Here is a 20,319-nt window from a genome sequence, read left to right as displayed (position 1 = left end):
TTATCGTTATTCTTATATAAATAGCCAGTGGTGGGAAAGAAGAAGATGCAAACACCATAAACATCGATTGTATCCTATTTAATCTGTATAAATTTTAGGATCCTGAAGGATTGGATAGAGAAGGATCTCTGCCGAGAATTTTCTCGAAATAGATACATCCGATGCACGGCACTGTGCACGACCCTCGCCGAGCATCGACGAACGGTCCTGTCTCTTTCTCTCTCTCTCTCTCTCTCTCCCTCCCTCTCTCTCTCCTTCTCTCTCCCTCTCCACTCCCTTCCTTATCTGCCCCGTGCTTTTCGCTCCACTTGTATGTGTTCAGCATCTCGCCTACCCTCTGTCCTTCCTCGTTGCTGTTCTCTCCACGAGGTATCCCAGTCGATACTGACACTGGCGGTGCGAGGTCGACTCGTCAGAGGGTGCTGAACGGAGTGCAGAAGCAGCAAAGGGACTCGGGGTAGTTAGGAAAAAAGAGAGAATGCTTTACGTTACTCTCGTCGTTCTCTTTTCCCTCCTTTTCCCCATTATTTCCCTTCGTTTCTCTGTTCCTCTTTTTCTCTCTCGTGAGCTATCCCTCCCTTTATTCCTGTTAAAATTGTACAATAGAAACGAAGCCTTATCCGATGCGGACATATCGGACATAGCCTCCGCAGTCTCTGTCTTCCTTTCTTCGCCGTATTTTTGCTCGTTTCTCGCGTCTCTGCGCCCTTCTATCCTCGAGTCCTTCGCCGCTGACGAGCTCAAAATTGTTACGTTTCGTGAAGCGGCGAGAGGATTTTCCGAGATCTCCGCCGCTAAAGGGCAAAGACGTTAATGGGTCAGCCGTATGAATGGATATCGTTATCGATGATCGTAGCAGAACGCGTAATCGTCCGTGAAAGGCGACGCTGATAAATAAAATTTCTAAGCATCCACCGTAGACGCGATAGATGAAAACTGACAGATTTCGATAGTCGCGTTAACGTCGAATTAAGGGATAACGTTACGATTTCGTTCGGGTGTAATTCTTTCGATTTTAAGCCCCTTTATCGAAAGCTGGGAAAACTGCATCGTGGTATCACAGCTTGGAATAATATGAAATCTACGGGGCTTTGTTGTACACGCGAGGCAGAGTAATGAAACGATACGCAGCGGCAATTTGCGCGGATTAACCGCTGCCAGAAGCACGAGATCTTGTACCGCGCAACAAGGGAAAAAAGAAACGAGAAGATAGAAAACGAAACGTTTTATTGAATTATTAAGAGCGCAAAAGGAAAGCGCATTAATGCCGCGTCGGTGGTGAGCTAAGACCGAAATGAAACGATACAAATCGAAATGTACCGTTGTAACTTGTTGAGCAAGCGACGAGAACGCGTCAAGTGGCTGGATATTGACTGAGATCTGTTTACGCGAGGACTCGAGATCTCTTCCACGCGTTTCACCCGCCCCGAGAATAAAACGGCGGCTTTCCGCTGCTTTTGCTTGACCCGTTCGATCCCCCGTGGTCATAATATACATTGTATATTATATACAGCGGTGAGTTTCGGAAGGGGCAAGAGTCATTTAAGTCCGACACCAAATCCATCGAAACTGAACGATCCCGTAATTGCGTTGCACGATGGATATAATAGCTAAAAGTAAATAGCGAGAGGGTGGAGAAATAGTTAACGAGAGTTTCGCCGTGATATAAGGGAAGCATAAATGCGAGCAGGCAGGCGGCGATCGGTTCTCGATACGTTTCAAATTTTCCAGCGAAATATTCGCGTAATCGTGGATCGCAGAGGCTACCGTTAATAGGAGCGAAACGGGTCAAATCGAGGAAAATATGTGACAAGCGCGTACACGTAAATGCAGCTAGGTACGCGAGACAACCTCAGATATGCGGTAGTCCGTTGTACGCTGGTCTGATGGGGTATGTGTAAGGTATTTCCGGGAACCTCCGATCTACAGGGATTCTCCAAAATAAACGGGTATGCGTGAAGTTCTTGTTTCGGGGCGCAGACGCCGGAATTCCTCGAGGGTTGCCGCGTTCTGCATTGCCTTTGGACAACGCGAACACGCCCTATTCGAGGCTGACTAGGCTGTAGTAACGAAAATTCGACGGAATTCGAAACTGTTCGCGTATCCAATAGGCATTCGCGAGTACGTGCACGCGAGCGTAACGCTCATACAGGCTCGACGAAACGAGCATTACCGATGCACATGGCGATATCAATAATTCATGCGTCGGATAGCCGATCGGTGACCGACTGGCATGTGCGTCTACGGTCCATAAATTGATTCGTTATATTTGAAGGTGTCAGAGGATAATCTAAACGATCTCCTCTAGTTATGTCGTCAATTTACGCATCCTAGGAATCCCCCTAGAACAGAGCAATTTCACTCTATGACCCCATTACCACCAATTGACGATTTCATGACAGGATACGCGATTATTGTTTTCGATAGATATTATAAAAATGGAAGTAAGTGCCGCGTTTATTACTTTCCGAATGGAAATAGGAATAAGAATCGTAAAATATTCTTTTGATTTCCCGGGGAAAGACAACCGTAGACGAGAGTTTTTGTTTCTTTCAACGAAGAGAAAATATGCATTTGATTCCCGTCTTCTTTTTCTTTTTGGATGGTTACGGATCTTCTTTAGTTCTGCCGTGAATTTACGGACTTCAAGAGTCTCTTTAGAATAGATCGATTCCACTTCACAATTTCAATTGCAGCAACCGAGAACCGAATATACATATTTCCCTTCTCCTTTTTCTTTTTCCACCGGTACGAGTATCTTGTGAAATTTCGCTTGTGAAAAAGCCCGTATATCCCACTAATGCCAATGCGTTTTTAAAAGAGTACAGAACATTAAGGCGCACCGTAACCTCCTAATGCCTTGCGAAAATTGAAACAACCCACTACTACACGCCACGTGCCAGCTACTGGACGTATTTCCCAAAGGTGTTCTCAATCCAAAAGACAGATAACCTGCCTTCGAATATCGACATCCTAGGATTTGCTCACGCATTCGATATCCTTATCCGAAAGTATAGTCACTTAACCACCTCTGGACAATTGTATAAGACTGCAAGAAACTATCTCTTGGCGTATCATTCAGTGCACATATATATATTAGGTTGTCCGAAAAGTTTCTTTCGTTTTATGAGGAAATAATAGACGCACAACGATTTTTCTTTTATATCATTTTGTCAAATTACGTACGATCCATTTTGTTATGTTGAGATAATCACCGCGACAGTTCACAGACCTGGTTTCACGTTTATATAAAGGTGCACTATTGTAATAAACACGTTTGCGAAAGAAGGACACTTTTCGGACAAACTAATACATATGAATAGATTAGTAACAATGCAGTACATAATTTAGTTTTGTCATATAATAATAATAATAATAATAATAATATATGCACAACCTGGTGTAATTCATAAGTTAAACTGATCTTCTAAATAATTTTTCTTAGATACGATACTTATTACTGCGTATTTCATTAGCGGTACGCGATATAATTAACAAACGTACAGTTGGAAGTGGCGCGATGGCAAGTTACGATAACAGTGTTACTAAATTTAGGCGAAACTTCTGGATTAAAGAACGGCACAATGTGACGCTAATGTATAATATTGCAAGCCGTATACCGTCGTGGCCCACTTACACAAATAAATTCCTTTTGAATATTGATTCCTCATTGCGGTTGTTGCGGCTCTTGTACACCACTGCCAGATAATAGAACCGTGACTGTTTTCGAATTTGCCTGGCAGCATCAGGCAGACGTATTTGCAACCACTAACGAGCACACGAATACGCCCTACACTCCCCCGTTTAATTTGTAATATATAAGTTTATAACAAATCCAAACGCCAGGAAATCGCGTATGGTCGGAGCTCGTACATTAATTCCACCACAATAACGAATAATCCCTATTAGAATTAATTAAAAGGTAGTCGCTGTCATTGGAAAATAGCAGCTTAGCAGAAATTTCTATTCGTCGATTGTTCGTCCAGCATTACTCCATAACTCACGCATTTCAGTTTATATGTTATTATATAATGTTATCGCGAATATCCAAATACTACCGAAATGATATAACACCGTGAGACCACTTTGTCAATTAAAATTGTGAGGCGATGAATTGGTCGAGACTATTTTATGTTTCAGATGCTATGTAAAACGAACGAAATTTCGCAACTAAATTTTACAGATTATACGTTATTTAATTACCTTATTCGATGAAAACGTTACGCTGTCAGGTGAGATGTATAATGTATGATGCAGAATAATTGTTTGGAAGCGAAGAAAGTAGAAAGCAGAAATTAAAATCTAACATAAATGGCTACAAGTCGAAATCGAAATCGAACAAATAAATTTTGCTAGAAAAATGAAACGAATGCTGAAATAATTCACAAAACCAGGGAAATATCGAAGAGATCTAAGGGGAGGAAAAAGTAATGGAAATTAACCGAGGATAAACGTTTACTTCAGTAGAGTGACTAGTCCGTAAGTTTTTTCGAGATTCAAATTCGTCCTGGTTTATGGCTCCACGATCGTTCGCTATTCGGTTTAGCTATATCGGCAAAGGACGATCGATAACCCTCAAATTAGATGCACCGTGTAAATAACGATCTCTCGCCTGCTTTATCCACGTATACAATTACTCGCGCAATACGATAACGTTGAAAGAAGATATCGCGAAAGAAATGGAAGAATTATTCCAGGCAAAGAATAAATTTGTTATTCCATGATATACATTCCAACGCAGTAGTCGGATTTACAAAGCAGCTGGTCGTGCGCCCCACTACCTCATTCCACGTAGTTGCACCACATTATTCCCAACGCGGCTACGAATCTCCCCTGCTTCTTGTCTCCCTCTATAATAATGTTTCCTGGGGCTGCAAGCTTTTTTCTCTACTCCCAGTCTTCGCTTTGTCTTCTACCGACCGCCAGGCCTCGTGAGACTCAACATCTTGTTTCAACGTTACTGGAAGATCAGAATTCCAGCGAACGATGTGACAGACGGACCGAGATATTCTCGCGGGAACTCGAATGGACAAGAAGGGGAAAAGTCGACGACTACCGGCTGAAGGTAGGCTATGAGAGAGAAAAGACAGAAGGTGAACCGAGTTGGTTCCCCGTCTGGCACATTCATTTTTCTCGTTCTGCACGAGTCGGCGTTTGAAACGAAAACCCTCGAAATTTGAAGGAAGAACTCTTCCCGATCAACTATGATACCATTACTCTGCTACTTGTCTATTGCTCCAACATTGCACCGTATTCGGTGACGCGAAGACGCATCGTGTCGCATCGGTCCCAAACAATGCGGTAAAAGGCGAGGGGGGCCGAGCCGTGCTCGTGAAGTTGTAACTGGCGTAGTACGTATTATGTACAATAAAGTACCGACTAGTGCAAGTTACATAGGAACATCTTGGAAAATGGCAACAACAACGACTCGGTTTGACACCGGTACGAATCGTACAATGGTCGCTCGAGATACGAAACTCGAAAAAATACGCGGTTCTTCGAAAGTTCTGCGACATAGCTGCACCGTGTACAGCGATGGGAATAATACCAAGCTAAAGGTTCATGGAAATTTATGTCAGTTTCTATCTCCCCGGCCGCGAATCATTCTTCGGTCACTGGCAATATTTATCTGCTGCAAATCACAAGAAGAACGAGATACGTGTCGCGCGATAGATGAGTAATTTCGCACTGAGTCATTTAATCTTTATTCTCGGATACGACGATGCACGGGGTCGAGACGATATACACGTTCGTTATACTTTCGCGATTTATGTACTAACAGGTCAAGCGTTAATTATCGAGAGGGAATCCTACGAGACCGGTTTATGTAGAGCGACCTGAAAATCACCGATGAAATTAAAGTAGATAATCTTCTATGGATAACGTAAATTAAAACGACTAAATAATATGTATTTTAATAGTTAACGAATACGCGGCTGTTATTAACCTTTGAAACCCGTGTTCTGTGTGCAGCGATACGCGTACTCGTCCGTAACAATCTCTGAAAGGAATTCCAAAGAGAATTCCTGCCGGTGAACGAACAACGCGGATTGCAACGATGCCAGAAACCCCTGGCTTCGGCGCAAGCCGGCAAATTACAAGAACAAATGTCGTTTCTTGAGCAATGCGGCTAACAATTCCTACAGAAAGAGATAGAGATACATATAGATAGACAGTGTGTGTGTGTGAGAGAGAAAGAGAGAGAGTGAGAGAGCGAGATAAAGGAATAACTGGTTCAAACTAAGTTCACGGGGGCAGCTAAGAATTAAAAGTGTTATCACAACACTAACGCGGACTACGGGAATATAGAATGATCAGCCGAGCATGAGGCGTAACGACGAGAGTGTAGCTTCTGAATGGTGTTGCTATATGTATACCGGGTGTTCCGAAAGGGGTCACCATAATTTACAGAGCGCGCGCAAACACTCATTTAAACTTCAACACGCCTTGACCATTATCCTAGGTTTAGGGACGTGGCAAAGGGAGGGAAGCGAAGGAAGGTGGTGGTAAAGAGAAGGAAGAAGAGAGGAAGTGAGAAAGAGAGAGAGAGAAAGCAACGACCAACTGTTCACAGTGCGACAGGAGAATCTAACAACGAACTATAATGGGATTTCAGCTTATCTCGCGGCCCTGAGAATTTTCCCGTAGTAGGAAAGCGAGGGAACATGTAACAGGGTAAAGGATAGAAGGTTGCTTGATGCGTGACACCACATTAATTACTGGTATGTTCCAAGAACCAACCAATTTCGAGACTTGCCCATACACTAGCTACCTGCCTTTCGATCCCTTCTCTCTGAACTATGTTCAAATTGTGTGCATTGCATCCCCTTTTACTTCATCGCTATGATATCCTTGTTCTCGCGCTTCTTCCCACCTTTCCGCCTCCCTCTCTCTAAACCTCTTGAATAAGGAGGAAGTCTCTTTAATCCTCTTTCGTTTCTCCGGTATAATCTACTTCGCGTAACTCGCAGAAATTTCAAACACCCTCTTACATTTTACAACATTCGATACGAATAACGAACAAAAGGGGAAGAACTCAACGAATTGTTACTTCTACCTGTACCCGTACGTGATCAACGAAAGGTAGCAAGAATACGAGCAGTAAAAGCTAGAGTGGAGGACGACAAAAGAACAGCAAGTAGAAAAAATACGTTGCATATTAAGGGTAATTGATATTAATATAAACCGAACCGTATTATTAAATGAACACAGGAATGGTTTATTAATAAAACTGAGAAACATAATAAAAAGCAAACTACGGAAAAAGAAGATTGTATGAATTATATACTGCATTATTCCATGATATTTCCTAGAAAGAGGAAGAAGAAGAAAAAGAAGAAGAAAAGGGATTGTATCTTACTCAAGAAACAACATCTCTTAGACATTCTTATTCCACTCTAAAACAGTTGTAAGAAAGCGCGAAGCATATAGCGTAAAATACTTCGGAACGCCTTCGGATAAGATCCTATGTTTGGGCGCGTGTACGTACACATCCATACCGATGCTTTTAACCAAATGCATGTTTCACGAGAAACGTGTCATGGCGCGAGAGCAGACTTTTTTCCCACCGGCGAATAATTATTAGTCCTCCATCCCGGGCTGAGGAGCTTCCATCTCGGCGAGTTTCTTCTAACGCGAGCTACCCTTCGGTTCTTACAGCCAGCCAAAATAAATTCCGGATCATCGGCTATCGTGCACAGACGTCGAAACCGCGCGAAATAACTTGCCTCCAAAAAATCTGAAATGCATTCTGCCTGATCAGGTGTACGTTCGGTGGCATACGACCGAATACGTACGCAGAACATTTCGAACGGTCGGCGCTTTTAAATCGTCCCCGTTTCCTTTCTTTTACCTTCTAGCCGCAGAGTTCTATCGCCGACCAAAAATACAACGTCATAAATTTCCCTTGGTTTACTGTTACAGGATCTTGGCATTAACACTTCAAGTAGCTAAGTAAGGGTGGAAAACGAGTAGAAAGAGCAAGAAAGAGAGATGCGAAGGGATCTGCAACGCATTTCAATGCACCTCGGTACAGAACATATTCCTCAACACATCCAGACGACCTGCCTCCAATACACGTGCAACATGCCACGCGTGTTTCTGTGAGCTTACACGATACGATCGTGCAACTACACGACTGTACGTGGCCGCACACGTGCACGCGTCTACATACAACTTCTACGAGGAAGCTATCCTCTTTCCATGCTGAAAAGTAGCACCGTTCGTTCTGCCTTCCAGCCGGTGCTTCATGACGAAGGATCCCGGAAAAACAGTCACGTTTATCATCGAGTTGGTGCGAGCGCATCGGGGATGAACCTACCGGGAGATATAAGCGCAGTAAGCGCAAGAAAACGGCTCGCGTGTAAAGATAAGATGCTCTAATGTACGAACGTATAATGGTTCATTTCTGTCTACCAAGAAAAATGGTATCGGCCGATGAAAGCGGCCCCTGCCCTAACGAATTCTCGTAAACATACGAGCATTTCCACTACTTGCCGTGCGCGAGCCTCACGACGAAATGTAAACGCGCAGCCGACTGAAAAATAAAAGGATTTCGATGTAACACCAGCGTACGTATCTGCTGACGCGTTTTACGCTGCAATTCAGGATACCTGCTCTCTCTCACAGAGCAAAATTGATTCTCGTTACGAGCAGAATGTTTATTATCATTCTTAAAAGCATGCACAATTTTATCATCCAGTTTCTGTTAAACGTGGTCTGTTTAAAAAGTAACAGTCGCGAATTTTACGTCAGCACAGCGATGTAAATATTTGATCTTTAAGCGTCCGATATCTTGCTGTCTTATCAATATTAAAAAAATACTTAAGGACGAACTCTATAAAATGCATTAGCATACGCGTGCATCCGTATGAGGAGACGAGGGCAGTTACCTCGTCTCTGCCACTCGAAAGTGGTCCCCTAGCACGCTTGCTAGTGCTTCGCAACAACGAAACCCGGAATAATAATCTCATTTATCATTATATGCACGAGCATTGAAAGAAGAGCCGGCGGTAAAAAAATGTTCATAGAATTAAATTTAAAAAATTAAAACTTTAATGGAACATCGGTCGCTATAGTAAATAGATACCGATAAAATCCATTTTTTTATAAGAAAACCAACGAATAAAAATTAAAAACCTTCCAAGCATCATCTTAACCTAGACCCAAATTCTTTTCCATCGTTCGTCTACCTTTGTAAACTAAATTAGGTAAATTGGCAAACCGGGAAAGAATTTTTCTTTGGCTCGTTGACAAGAGGTGGATACCGGGTCAATTCTATTCTGTCGTTCGATTCACTAACAGACTTCCAGAGGCTAAAATACCGCTTTGATAATATAGTCGGAACAATTTACGTATTTCCAGCGATCAAACCGCTTTCCTCGTGTTCGAAAAATCGAATTCGTTTCGAAGATTGATAACATTGATTTCGCGCTGCGATTATTTACCGATTGACCCGGTGAACGTCGATAGGTGGAAACGGGCGTAAAAAAGGTAGAAAAATTTCGAAGCAGAGAACGAAGAAGGAGCGATTCGAAAGGGCGTAGGAGCATCGAGGAGGCGGAGAGATCGTGCAGAAGCGGCGGACGTGCGCCTCTTTTTCTACTGTCGAGTGCAACGAACAGAACTTGCGCGTCAGGCGTCGGTGAAAACGCGCAAGCACCCTCTGCCACACTGGTGCATGCGCAATGGTGTATTGATCCCAGAAAATCTGAGATGCACGTAACATCATCCAGTGGTCCATTGGCCGTACAGAATGTCATTTCTGTTCTGCGCTCGTCCGGTTTTTCGCGAATGAAACGGGACGCGTCAGTAATGCGAGACCGATCGGCTCCTCGTCGCATTCCTGATTGCCGGTCATCGCACTCACCCAATAATTCGAAGAAACCGCGCTAGATTATGAAAATCGTGAAACACGAGAGAAAATCTTTTAAGAAGAGCGCTCGAGGAGGCTGAAACAAACGGCAATCGCAAGTACGTAATTTTTCGTTCAACTTTCTCGTAAACATTGGTAGATGGAGAAGCATCGATTTTTATAGATCGATAGATACACTTTTATAGGCTTCTTTGTTTCTAATTTTTTGTACTCGATTAACGGACAAGATAATGTGAATTATTTGCTGTAAATTTAACGTATCTTTGCGAAACTATTTATGTTACTTTGTGGTTTAAATTAATTTCAAGAGACACTTTGTCTTAAGCCTGTTTCACATCCGATTATTCTGAGAAACTGGAAGTAAATTTATGGTGTTAATTTATAGCCATTTAAGAACTTACGCGACTGAAACGCGTGATTATTTCAAAATGAGACTTACACTGACAACGCGATTGTAAATATTGCAAAGTGTGACTGTCCCTATTATTGGAACGTTGACCCGAAGTAACGTATCAAATATTAAAACACCTAATTTATTAACTGCAGCTAATTTTCATAGAAAAATAATGCAAACAAACAACAATTAGCGCAACAGGTTTATAATTTCGCGAAGCAGCTATGCATATATACATGTATTTTACATATATAATCGAGCTACACATATATAATCTGCAGATAGATCATTGAGTTTAAGTCAGCGACGAGTATTTGTTATACGATTAATTCCCGGATTATAATTGTTTGTAACTTTTATATAACAAACAGGATGCCAATTGGACTCGAGTACCGAAACTAGCCAAGAAACATTCACTCGAAATGATACTGCAGGCAATCATCTTGATCCTCTCTGCAAGGATATGCTGCAGCAATCCCGATGCAAAGAGGCTGTACGACGATTTGCTGTCGAATTACAATCGACTGATTCGCCCCGTTTCTAATAACAATGACACCGTAGTCGTTAAACTAGGACTCCGTCTGTCCCAACTCATAGATCTCGTACGTGATCCTTTCATACAATCGATCTCATGTAAAAAAGAAACGTGGTTTTTGAACACCAACGAACATTTATCAAATACAATTTTTAAGTAACGCAATAACATTAAAAATTTACAGAATTTGAAGGATCAAATTCTCACGACGAACGTTTGGCTCGAACACGTAAGTCTTGAATAGTTTAAACAACTATTTGCCAAGTATGTACGTTGCTTAATAAAGACGAACTTTGCCCAGGAATGGCAAGACCACAAATTCCAGTGGGATCCAGCAGAATACGGAGGTGTCACTGAACTCTATGTACCTAGCGAGCACATATGGCTTCCGGACATTGTACTTTACAACAAGTATGTAAGATGAAGCAACCTTATCTCGAGCTTTTCGCATTACCGAGCCTCGCTGAGATAAAATTAAAATAATGATCACTTTCAGTGCGGACGGGGAGTACGGCGTGACTACAATGACAAAAGCTATTCTTCATTACACTGGGAAAGTCCTTTGGACACCTCCAGCAATTTTCAAATCCTCCTGCGAGATAGACGTCCGATACTTTCCATTCGATCAGCAAACTTGCTTCATGAAATTCGGTTCATGGACCTATGATGGTATCCAGGTAAATTTCTACGCTAAAGGCTGATAGTTGTAACTAAATAATTTTTCTGGTTTCTCGATACTACGTTCAGATCGACTTGAAACACATTAATCAAAACATGGGAGACAAAGTCGAAGTTGGCATCGATCTTCGCGAGTATTACCCTAGCGTCGAATGGGACATATTGGGAGTACCAGCGGAACGACACAAGAAGTATTATCCCTGCTGCGACGAACCCTATCCTGACATTTTCTTTAACATCACTCTACGTCGAAAAACGCTCTTCTATACGGTGAATCTAATCGTGCCCTGCGTGAGCATCTCTTACTTATCGGTGCTCGCATTTTACCTGCCCGCCGACTCTGGCGAGAAAATCGCCCTCTGCATTAACATTCTCCTATCGCAGACAATGTTTTTCCTCTTGATATCAGAAATCATACCATCCACGTCGCTAGCACTACCGTTGTTAGGCAAATACTTACTTTTCACGATGATTCTAGTCGGTCTTTCGGTAGTTATAACGATCATTATACTAAACGTTCACTATCGTAAACCGAGCACTCATAAAATGGCGCCGTGGGTGAGGAAGATTTTCATAAGAAGATTACCGAAACTCCTTTTAATGAGAGTACCAGATGATCTTCTCAACGATCTTGCCGCGCATAAAATACACGGCAGAGGAAAATCCGGTAAGAAAAGCAAATTCAACGCTGCGGTAGCGGCTGCCGTGCAATCCTCTTCAATTGTCTCTTCACCGGATTCCGCTCGGCACCAACGGATCGGCGGTAGATACCGTAAATTTTCTGTTCTATTAAGTCATTAAGGACCAACGTATATCAACTCGTCATTCCATTTCCATTCTTTTCTTGTTTAATCGTTTTTGTATATCGTTCAATTCTGTTTTTTTAATATTGTGGTTACGAACAACAGTCACAAGAATTTGTTTATACTTTTTCGTTACCATTTCTTCCTTCATCTAGGTCCTATCATTTTACGAAATTTGAAGAAATTGAAGTATCTATAGCGGAGATTCTCAGCCTCTCCATAAATGCTTGCAAACCACCAAACTAAAATTAAGAATATCTTCTTTTTATACTTTTGATTTGTGCAATGAATTTTTATGGTATGTCCATTATTCGGTTAAATTATTTGTGGCCTGTTAAAATAATATTTTATTTATACTGTATTTTACTTTATTTATACCTTTCAATAACGTTGCATTTACATACCTTTTCGGTATTATTTTATTGTTTGGTCCTTAATCAAGTAAAAGAAACGAAAATAGCAAGTGTAAGAGGATAATTTTTTTCAGGATGTAATGGATTGCATACAACGTCTGCGCATAACAGATTTCTTGGTGGTATCGGTGGGTATAATGGACTTCCTACAGTTATGTCCGGATTGGATGAGTCTCTGAGCGACGTAACTCCTAGGAAGAAGTATCCTTTCGAACTTGAGAAAGCTTTGCACAATGTTATGTTCATTCAACATCACATACAACGGCAAGACGAGTTTAATGCGGTACGTTTGTATATGTTAGATGAAGAAAGAGATGGTTCTGAAATATACAATCTTCTTTTTTGTTCCACAGGAAGATCAGGATTGGGGTTTCGTAGCAATGGTTCTTGATAGACTTTTTCTGTGGATCTTCACAATAGCTTCGATCGTTGGCACGTTCATCATTCTTTGCGAGGCCCCAGCACTTCGTGACAACACCAAACCAATCGACATGGAGTATTCTTCTGTGGCTCAACAACAATTTCTTCCTCAGGGTGATTTGTTAGAAACTCTCGTATAAAACTTTTAGGAGAAATAGACAGACACTTAAGGAAGCTGAGGTGTTGATTTCACGTATTTCTCATAGAAATTCGTTATAGTACAATACCGCACCAATCAAACATTTTATTTCTGAATTTTTCTTATTCGAACGAATCAACAACCAGCTTCCTCATCGTTTTTATCATAAAATATACAAATTTTCAATAGCATTGCAAATGTCTAAAAGTATGTTTAAGTTGTACTTGATAGTATAATACGTGCACATAACGAATAAGTGCTCTTGAATAACAATAAACGTGTTAACCGTACCGTTAAAACGATGCTGCAATATTATTTGTAGGAATTTTGTAACGTCGATTACGTAGAACGGTGAAAACGGAATATTAATTGTCCTTCAAAATCTGTGTATAGGAAGAAACATTTTCTGCTCGAATCGATATCTTCCCGAAGAGCAATGAAGAAAATTGTTATGTAGTAAATTTTTTCAACTACTAAAATATAAATCAACCTTTTTCATTAAAAATGAAATATATACTCTAACTTGTTCGATATCTTGTATGCCTATAAAAATTAAATAAACGATAATTATAAAGCATTTTATTATTTACTTATAACTGCGTGACTGTACTCTGTCATATTCTATATACTTACAGTCACATTTGGTTACATTTACACTTTCCTATATAACATATACCACTTGAAAACTAAAGTATAATTTATTATGTTAAACACGTACAATTAAAATGTCATACATTAAAATATATGTATATATTAAATGTGTAATATGTATATATTAAAAGGCTAAAAAATTGGCCGTGAAAATAGCACGTAAAACCAAATCAATAACGTTGACGTTATTTGCGATATAATATCGTCATAGTTAAGTCAAAGGACATAGATATGGTATATAAAAAGAACAAAACAGTAGTGCTCATAAATGAAATCATAGAAACGCTTGAGTGATAATCTTAAACACGTGGAACATCAAACAGTACGTGAATCGCAATAACTTGGAATATTGTATCCAGTATAGTCTCTCTGGAATATCAATGAATGTTCGAAGATATTCAGGAAATCATCAATTTTATTTAGAATTTCCCTTTACGCAAAAGTCTTTTTCTAGAAGTGAATATCTAATATTCGATATAAAATATTTGTACAAAGAACAAAACTGAAAACAGAAACAGACGAACCAAAATTCTCTTGTTATTATTTTCGTCGCTAATGTAATTCTGATACTTTTCGTGCAAATCCTTTTGCAATCTGCATAAAAATATATATGATAGTTTATATATCTATATAATATTCAGGAATTCATTTCACTTAAAGTTCCGGAAGCACCAATAAAATACAAGAATAAAAATACGCGAACATTGTTGCATACAGGAAGTGGGACGATCTGCCTTTACTCACTCTCAATTCTCAACTAATCGTTCCCTTCTCTCTTATTCGCTAAAGTGAAACACATTGAAAGAAATAAGATCTTTAGCATAAACAGGGGAGACATTACCTCTTCTGCATTCCAGATGCATTCCCCCCCCCCTCTCTCTCCCTCTCTTTCTATCTATCTATCTATTTATTCCTGTCTCTCTCTCTCCCTCTCTCACTCAACATTTCTAAAAAAGTCTCTAAGACTATATGGAATATGACAAATGCAAGTGAGAACAATACTGCTCGCAGGTTCAACGCTCGAAAATATCTTTATAATATTATCGCACACTATCTGTAAATTCCACACGCACACGCTCAATCACATTGCCTCATATAGAAATCAACATGGAATCTACAATTGTCGAGTCTATCACACATAATAGAATGCATTCATATCTTATCTTGAAAGAATAAGCGTCACATATATAGTTATCTTGTGATATGACCTATGACAATCTCGTCGAATAGCTCTTTCTCTTAACGTAATTCGCGACAAGCAGGGAATATCGTCTACTCCTCATAATGTTACACTGTATCCGATTACATAGAAGACCGTGTAACGATATATAAGTATACGTGTATCGCGATCTGCTCAACCCTTCCATGTACCAATATAACTTTTACATTTCGGACAAAAGTGGTGAACGCTCATGAAGCTACTCATACAGTATGGCAGACACGAGCAAAGGCAACATCTGAAATTTGAAAGGATATCGGTGAGAATTGATTTACTAGGATCTAACAGACAAACACATACACCAACACGAAACCAGCGTATTCCATAAATGAACAAAAGCTAATCCTTAAAAGCTGATGCAAAACCTTCATGCCAATGTATAGACGAAAGTCCCTTGCACTTGAAAATTTAATCTGAATTCAATCAGAAACCTGCATGTTATACCTATAAAACGATATCTGTGAATCTTGAGCAATCGCGGAACAAAAAGCAGCAACATATACTTACATATAGTATATTCTTGGTGACATTTAGATTTAGAAAATGATTGCAAGTATTAGTGATAAGACATATTTTCTAAAGAAATTGCATTTTTATAGAAACTATCGTGACATAACACAAGTAGAATGTTAATTGAGAAATAAATTAAAAGTAAGGCAACGCAAACATTAATTTCAATAGCGTAAGCAACGAAGCAAATATTAGAAATAAATGTAGATGTGTACACTCACCCAAATATGCAAAGCGCGATACAACAGAAATGGGCGCATCGTTGATGATCAGTCATCGTAGTGGTTTTAATACTGGCATGACACGTTGGGCAAGTCATTTTTGTTGGATTTGGAGACAGGGAAAAAATCACTGACTGATAGACAACTCGGAACTCTGGCGGAGGAACTGTATTCGGATTTGCATTGTACGGTGTCTGCGATTGCGGCGGAGGTTTGCTGGATCCTGAATAATTTGGTGGATATGGCATCGTTGTCTGATTCGGCGGCAGATTATCTGAAATTTCAATCAATTCGTACAATGTGTCATCAAACGTTTCTATGCATTACTACTGATATATTGATTATTACGTGGTTACGTTTATACATTATGCCTTAGAAATCACAATATCGAATCGTAACATAAATTTGTCATACTTTTATATATTTACAACCATATGTTACGACCTAATAGGTTGGAATATTTCAAAGTTTCAATGTACTAGTTTTGTAAAATACTATCTTGTAACAAAAATTATTATCATTGAATAGCATACTTTTACTTTATTACTACTTTAGAATTTTTTATTTAACAATTTTATGTGTTCGTTTACGCTGTTCGAAACCTTTTAGATAGATGACATTTATCTTATCGTAACATTCTAAACATCTCCAGTGAACTCAACCGGTTAGCAGTGTAAGTCTCCGCTGAGAAAATAAACACCGGCCATTGATAAACATACATATAACGTGGTAGTCAACGCGTTAAAAAGCAATAAAATGACACGTACGAGTTGGAATTGGCATAGATGATGGTCCTACTGGATATGGTGGAATGTTTGGTTGAAGAGATATAGGAGGTACATTTTCAACAGCTTCCTCATAAGACGGGGGTGCTGACGGTGGAGCAGCCGAGGGTTGAGTACTTCCACTGGCGAACCCAATTTTTTTGTCCATTTTTTCTAAAACAACATTTAAATATACTATAAGTATCGAATATTTAAACAAGAAAAGGACTTATACCGGATATGTATATATAACTCAATAGTAAACCAAATAAATCTAATCCCAATCTGCAACACAAATTAGATAAAGTCAAAGATTGCAGGTGTAATTGCGGTTGAAGACAAACGAACATGAACAAATGGGCGCGAAATATAGTTATTTATTCGCGAAAGTGCGAATAGAAAGTTAGACGGATGTTAAGTAATAGAGACAGTGCGAATTACGCTCGTTTATCGAGCCGTGCCTAAGAAATTCAGGGCCCGGTATGTATTCATGTTCTTTGTTCCGCCAAATACATATTAAGTGGCCTTGCTTTTCGATTGTAGCTCGAATGATCCCATTTAACACTAGGTTTACGGGACCCGTCAATTTGACGGATTTCGAACTTCGAAATGAAATATCTCAAAAACCATAGCACCAATTTTAACCATTTTGCATCGTAAATTAATCATTTCATCTAAAGAATTTATACACAAAATTATTTTTTAAACTTTGTTTTATTATAAAAAGCAATGTTTTCTGGAACACGTTTATAATTGTCTTCCACTTGTATACCTGTATGTTTGGTGCTTAGAAGGAGGACTTTTACGTTAGGTTTACTCTTATACACAGTAAGCGTGCAGTTTTCTGATTTATATAAATTTGAGGTAAACAAAGTCATCTTGTCCTTTTCTCCCTTGAGCATCGAGTTTCATCTTTCTCCATATAAGAGAAACCATTCAAAATATTTTGTTTGGATGTCAACTCCAAACTAAAACTTAATGCTAAATTTATGAGGCTTATTCGGCATATATTGCGTAAACCTGCATCGAACTATTGAGATATTTTTATATAGTTTGTAACAAGCCTGGCTATTACTTATAAATCTGTTCCATACTTCGGATATCAGCGCAAATTTATCTGTTTGTAATCTCTTGGAGGCTTTCAATGATCTCGCTTCATATGCGCCCCTGGCATATAGAATTCCTAGAAAACTACGTAACTTAGCAACTGTGATTGTCCATCTTTTTTCAAAACTCGATGCGCCTCGGTTTCAGTGCAATCTTTTATGTGTCCCATTATGTGTTTGTCAATTATCAATTCGAAAGCACTAGTTATACAACCTGACATAATATTTCTCTTAACATAGCCAGTAGGCCCTACGATATTCTTGAATATCATACAAACGGGCATCCTACCCCTGGATCAGCCTGCTTTCAGTTTTATCCACTGTGTCCCGTCAATTGCAATTTCAGTTTCACCTATTACATTTTGAGATGTGCTTGGAATGCTCGTCCTTTCATTCTCAGAATCAGAACTAGAAAAAATACGCATCTTTTTCTTGTTACGACACACTTTCAAGAAGTTTTCCTCTTCACTACCCGAAGATCCTTCTGTCTCTCCACTTTCAGTGTATTTAGAACTTTCACTGTCAGCTTCGCTTTGGCTTAATTCATATTGATCTTCTACGGAGGTATCCTCAGAACAATCTTCATTGATGTTGACAATTTTATTCAATATCTTATTATACCTCCTGGATTTACTCGTGATTGCTGGAAAAGGGGGATTGGTCAAAAAAAAGAAAATACTGTGCCCACATTCAATTATCCTCTTGTAAATACTTACAATAAGCGGAGACAATAATGGGAAATGTCTACAATAACTGAAACTTTTGCACACTGTGTTTGAAAAATGGTTTGTTTATGAAATCAGTTAGCCTGTCAATTTGACGGGTTTCGTAGAGATAGATATACTACATACAGATTTCAAAAATTAGAAATTCTAGGAAAAATAATTTTGTGCATAAATTCTTTAGATAAAATGATTAATTTACGATGCAAAATGGTTAAAATTAATGCTATGGTTTTTGAGATATTTCATTTCGAAGTTCGAAATTCATCAAATTAGCGGGTCTCGTAACCTAGTGTTAATGTTATTGTTATTTTTTTAGTGATAGTTTAAAAAAAAAAGACTTTTTATTTATTAATAATTTATTTAATCGTGAAGCCTAATATTGTTCCTTTCAATAAATTTCAATAAATCGATTTTTTAAAGAAAAATGCGTATTTTCGTTTATCCGTCAATTTGACGGGTGCTCGTAGAGATACGTATATACGAACGCCCGTAAACCTAGTGTTAATATCAACTCAATACATACAAGCAACTACATACATTAAAACTGTTATGAAGTATAAGTTATCGTAAAGTTAAGTATGTAGTTACAACTTTTTACAGATTTAAATACATAATAATTATCATAAAAAAATTTAAACATGACTCAGTATAAATTTCCGTTGTTACACGTAATCCTTTTCGGGAAAGCACAGAGACGTAACATATATTACAAAATCAACAGTGATGATACCAATATTTATTTATTTCATACAGTTCTCGTTATATATCCTAAATTCATCGAAGTTGCTAGTTAACAACTTTTCAGGATGTGGAAAAATATATAACGTGTTTGAGAAAATTAATTTTTCACTATGTAAAAGCACGTGCGACTTGGTTATCTGAGCATCTCATTATACATATAAAGTAACTTAAGCGATAAATTAATTTGCCAGTTTAATACACACATGGCGTAAAAATTTGACGCATCGATGTACTCTTTCCACAATTATGACAAGGCTACTGCAATCAACGTTACAATACATTCTAATTACAGTTGTATGGAAATATGCTTACAACAAAAATAATTTTCAAAGAAAATAAACAATAGTAAAACAATATTCTTACCGAAATTAAAATCTTACGATTTCAAAGTCGCTGAGACGTCTCCACTTATGGAGAGGTTATAGTTGAACAGTTCGAAGTATTAATGGATTGCTTGCACACTAAAAGAACCATATGTACCATACTATTTGATATTTAGTTATCTTGGAACATTACACTGAATTCCTTTTATGCGTATTTATAAGAGAAGCGTAGAGAAACACATAGAATTTACTGAAAACTGTCACAGTATATACTACACTGATACGACTGACAAGACTGTCGCAACTTTTCCTAGCGACCAATCAACGTACTCGTATTATTCCAGTAACGAAACTGGAGAAAATGGCGCGAGAAATTTAAATTAATTCTGTGCATAAATAGCTTTTACTAAAATATGACTATTCTACAAAAATTTCATTATTTTTATGAAGTGTTTGCTAATTTCATGAGTCAAAAAGATTTTTATATATGTGCCATAAAATATTAGGCAATATTAAAAAGTCGTTTGATTTTTCTTGATACGTAGTGCAGTGCGAACTTTTGCCGCGTTTGATGTGGGATGAATATAATATGATTTTTAAAGTGCAATATGATCATCAACAAGTACAAAGATCTGTAGTGCATGGAGTAGAAGTCATGTCTCAACGTACACATTATTATTTTTGTAAGTAAAAATACAAATTTAATTATCATAGTAATATTTAAGCATTTCAAGTCAAATGAATTGAATTCTAGTGTCAGGGCTACCAATCAACAGTGATTCAAAAAGATTTATATCAATTTT

At 38.7% G+C, this 20,319-nt stretch overlaps 2 protein-coding genes and 1 pseudogene across 3 annotated transcripts; 1 reads left to right on the top strand and 2 right to left on the bottom strand.

Moving 5' to 3' along the window:
• The first annotated feature begins 9,715 nt into the window (after positions 1-9,715).
• Positions 9,716-13,833, top strand: LOC117238394 (acetylcholine receptor subunit alpha-L1). Of its 2 annotated transcripts, none has more exons than XM_033503267.1 (8): positions 9,716-9,972; positions 10,640-10,870; positions 10,988-11,032; positions 11,105-11,214; positions 11,300-11,480; positions 11,551-12,244; positions 12,772-12,980; positions 13,051-13,833. In XM_033503267.1, exons 2-8 carry the CDS (start codon positions 10,691-10,693, stop codon positions 13,255-13,257), a joined length of 1,626 nt encoding a protein of 541 aa, XP_033359158.1. In that variant the 5' UTR covers positions 9,716-9,972; positions 10,640-10,690; the 3' UTR covers positions 13,258-13,833. The 2 variants fall into 2 exon arrangements, with proteins under 2 accessions (XP_033359158.1, XP_033359157.1); XM_033503266.1 differs by having other exon boundaries at positions 11,551-12,253.
• A 666-nt stretch (positions 13,834-14,499) lies between these two features.
• On the bottom strand, positions 14,500-19,829 carry LOC117238395 (lipopolysaccharide-induced tumor necrosis factor-alpha factor homolog). The gene is made up of 4 exons (XM_033503268.1): positions 19,557-19,829; positions 16,625-16,795; positions 15,858-16,131; positions 14,500-15,364 (listed from the first exon to the last, which is right to left on the bottom strand). The coding sequence occupies exons 2-4, from the start codon at positions 16,788-16,790 to the stop codon at positions 15,262-15,264; spliced, it is 543 nt and encodes a 180-aa protein (XP_033359159.1). The 5' UTR covers positions 16,791-16,795; positions 19,557-19,829; the 3' UTR covers positions 14,500-15,261.
• Positions 17,083-18,518, bottom strand: LOC117238399 (annotated as a pseudogene).
• Positions 19,830-20,319: the final 490 nt, after the last annotated feature.

The sequence above is a fragment of the Bombus vosnesenskii genome, unplaced genomic scaffold, assembly GCF_011952255.1.
Source record: "Bombus vosnesenskii isolate JDL3184/JDL3185 unplaced genomic scaffold, Bvos_JDL3184-5_v1.1 scf7180000013492, whole genome shotgun sequence".
NCBI classification, from domain to species: Eukaryota; Metazoa; Arthropoda; class Insecta; order Hymenoptera; family Apidae; genus Bombus; species Bombus vosnesenskii.
The sequence above is the reverse complement of the archived record's forward strand: the minus strand, read 5'-3'. Positions and strand labels throughout refer to the sequence as shown.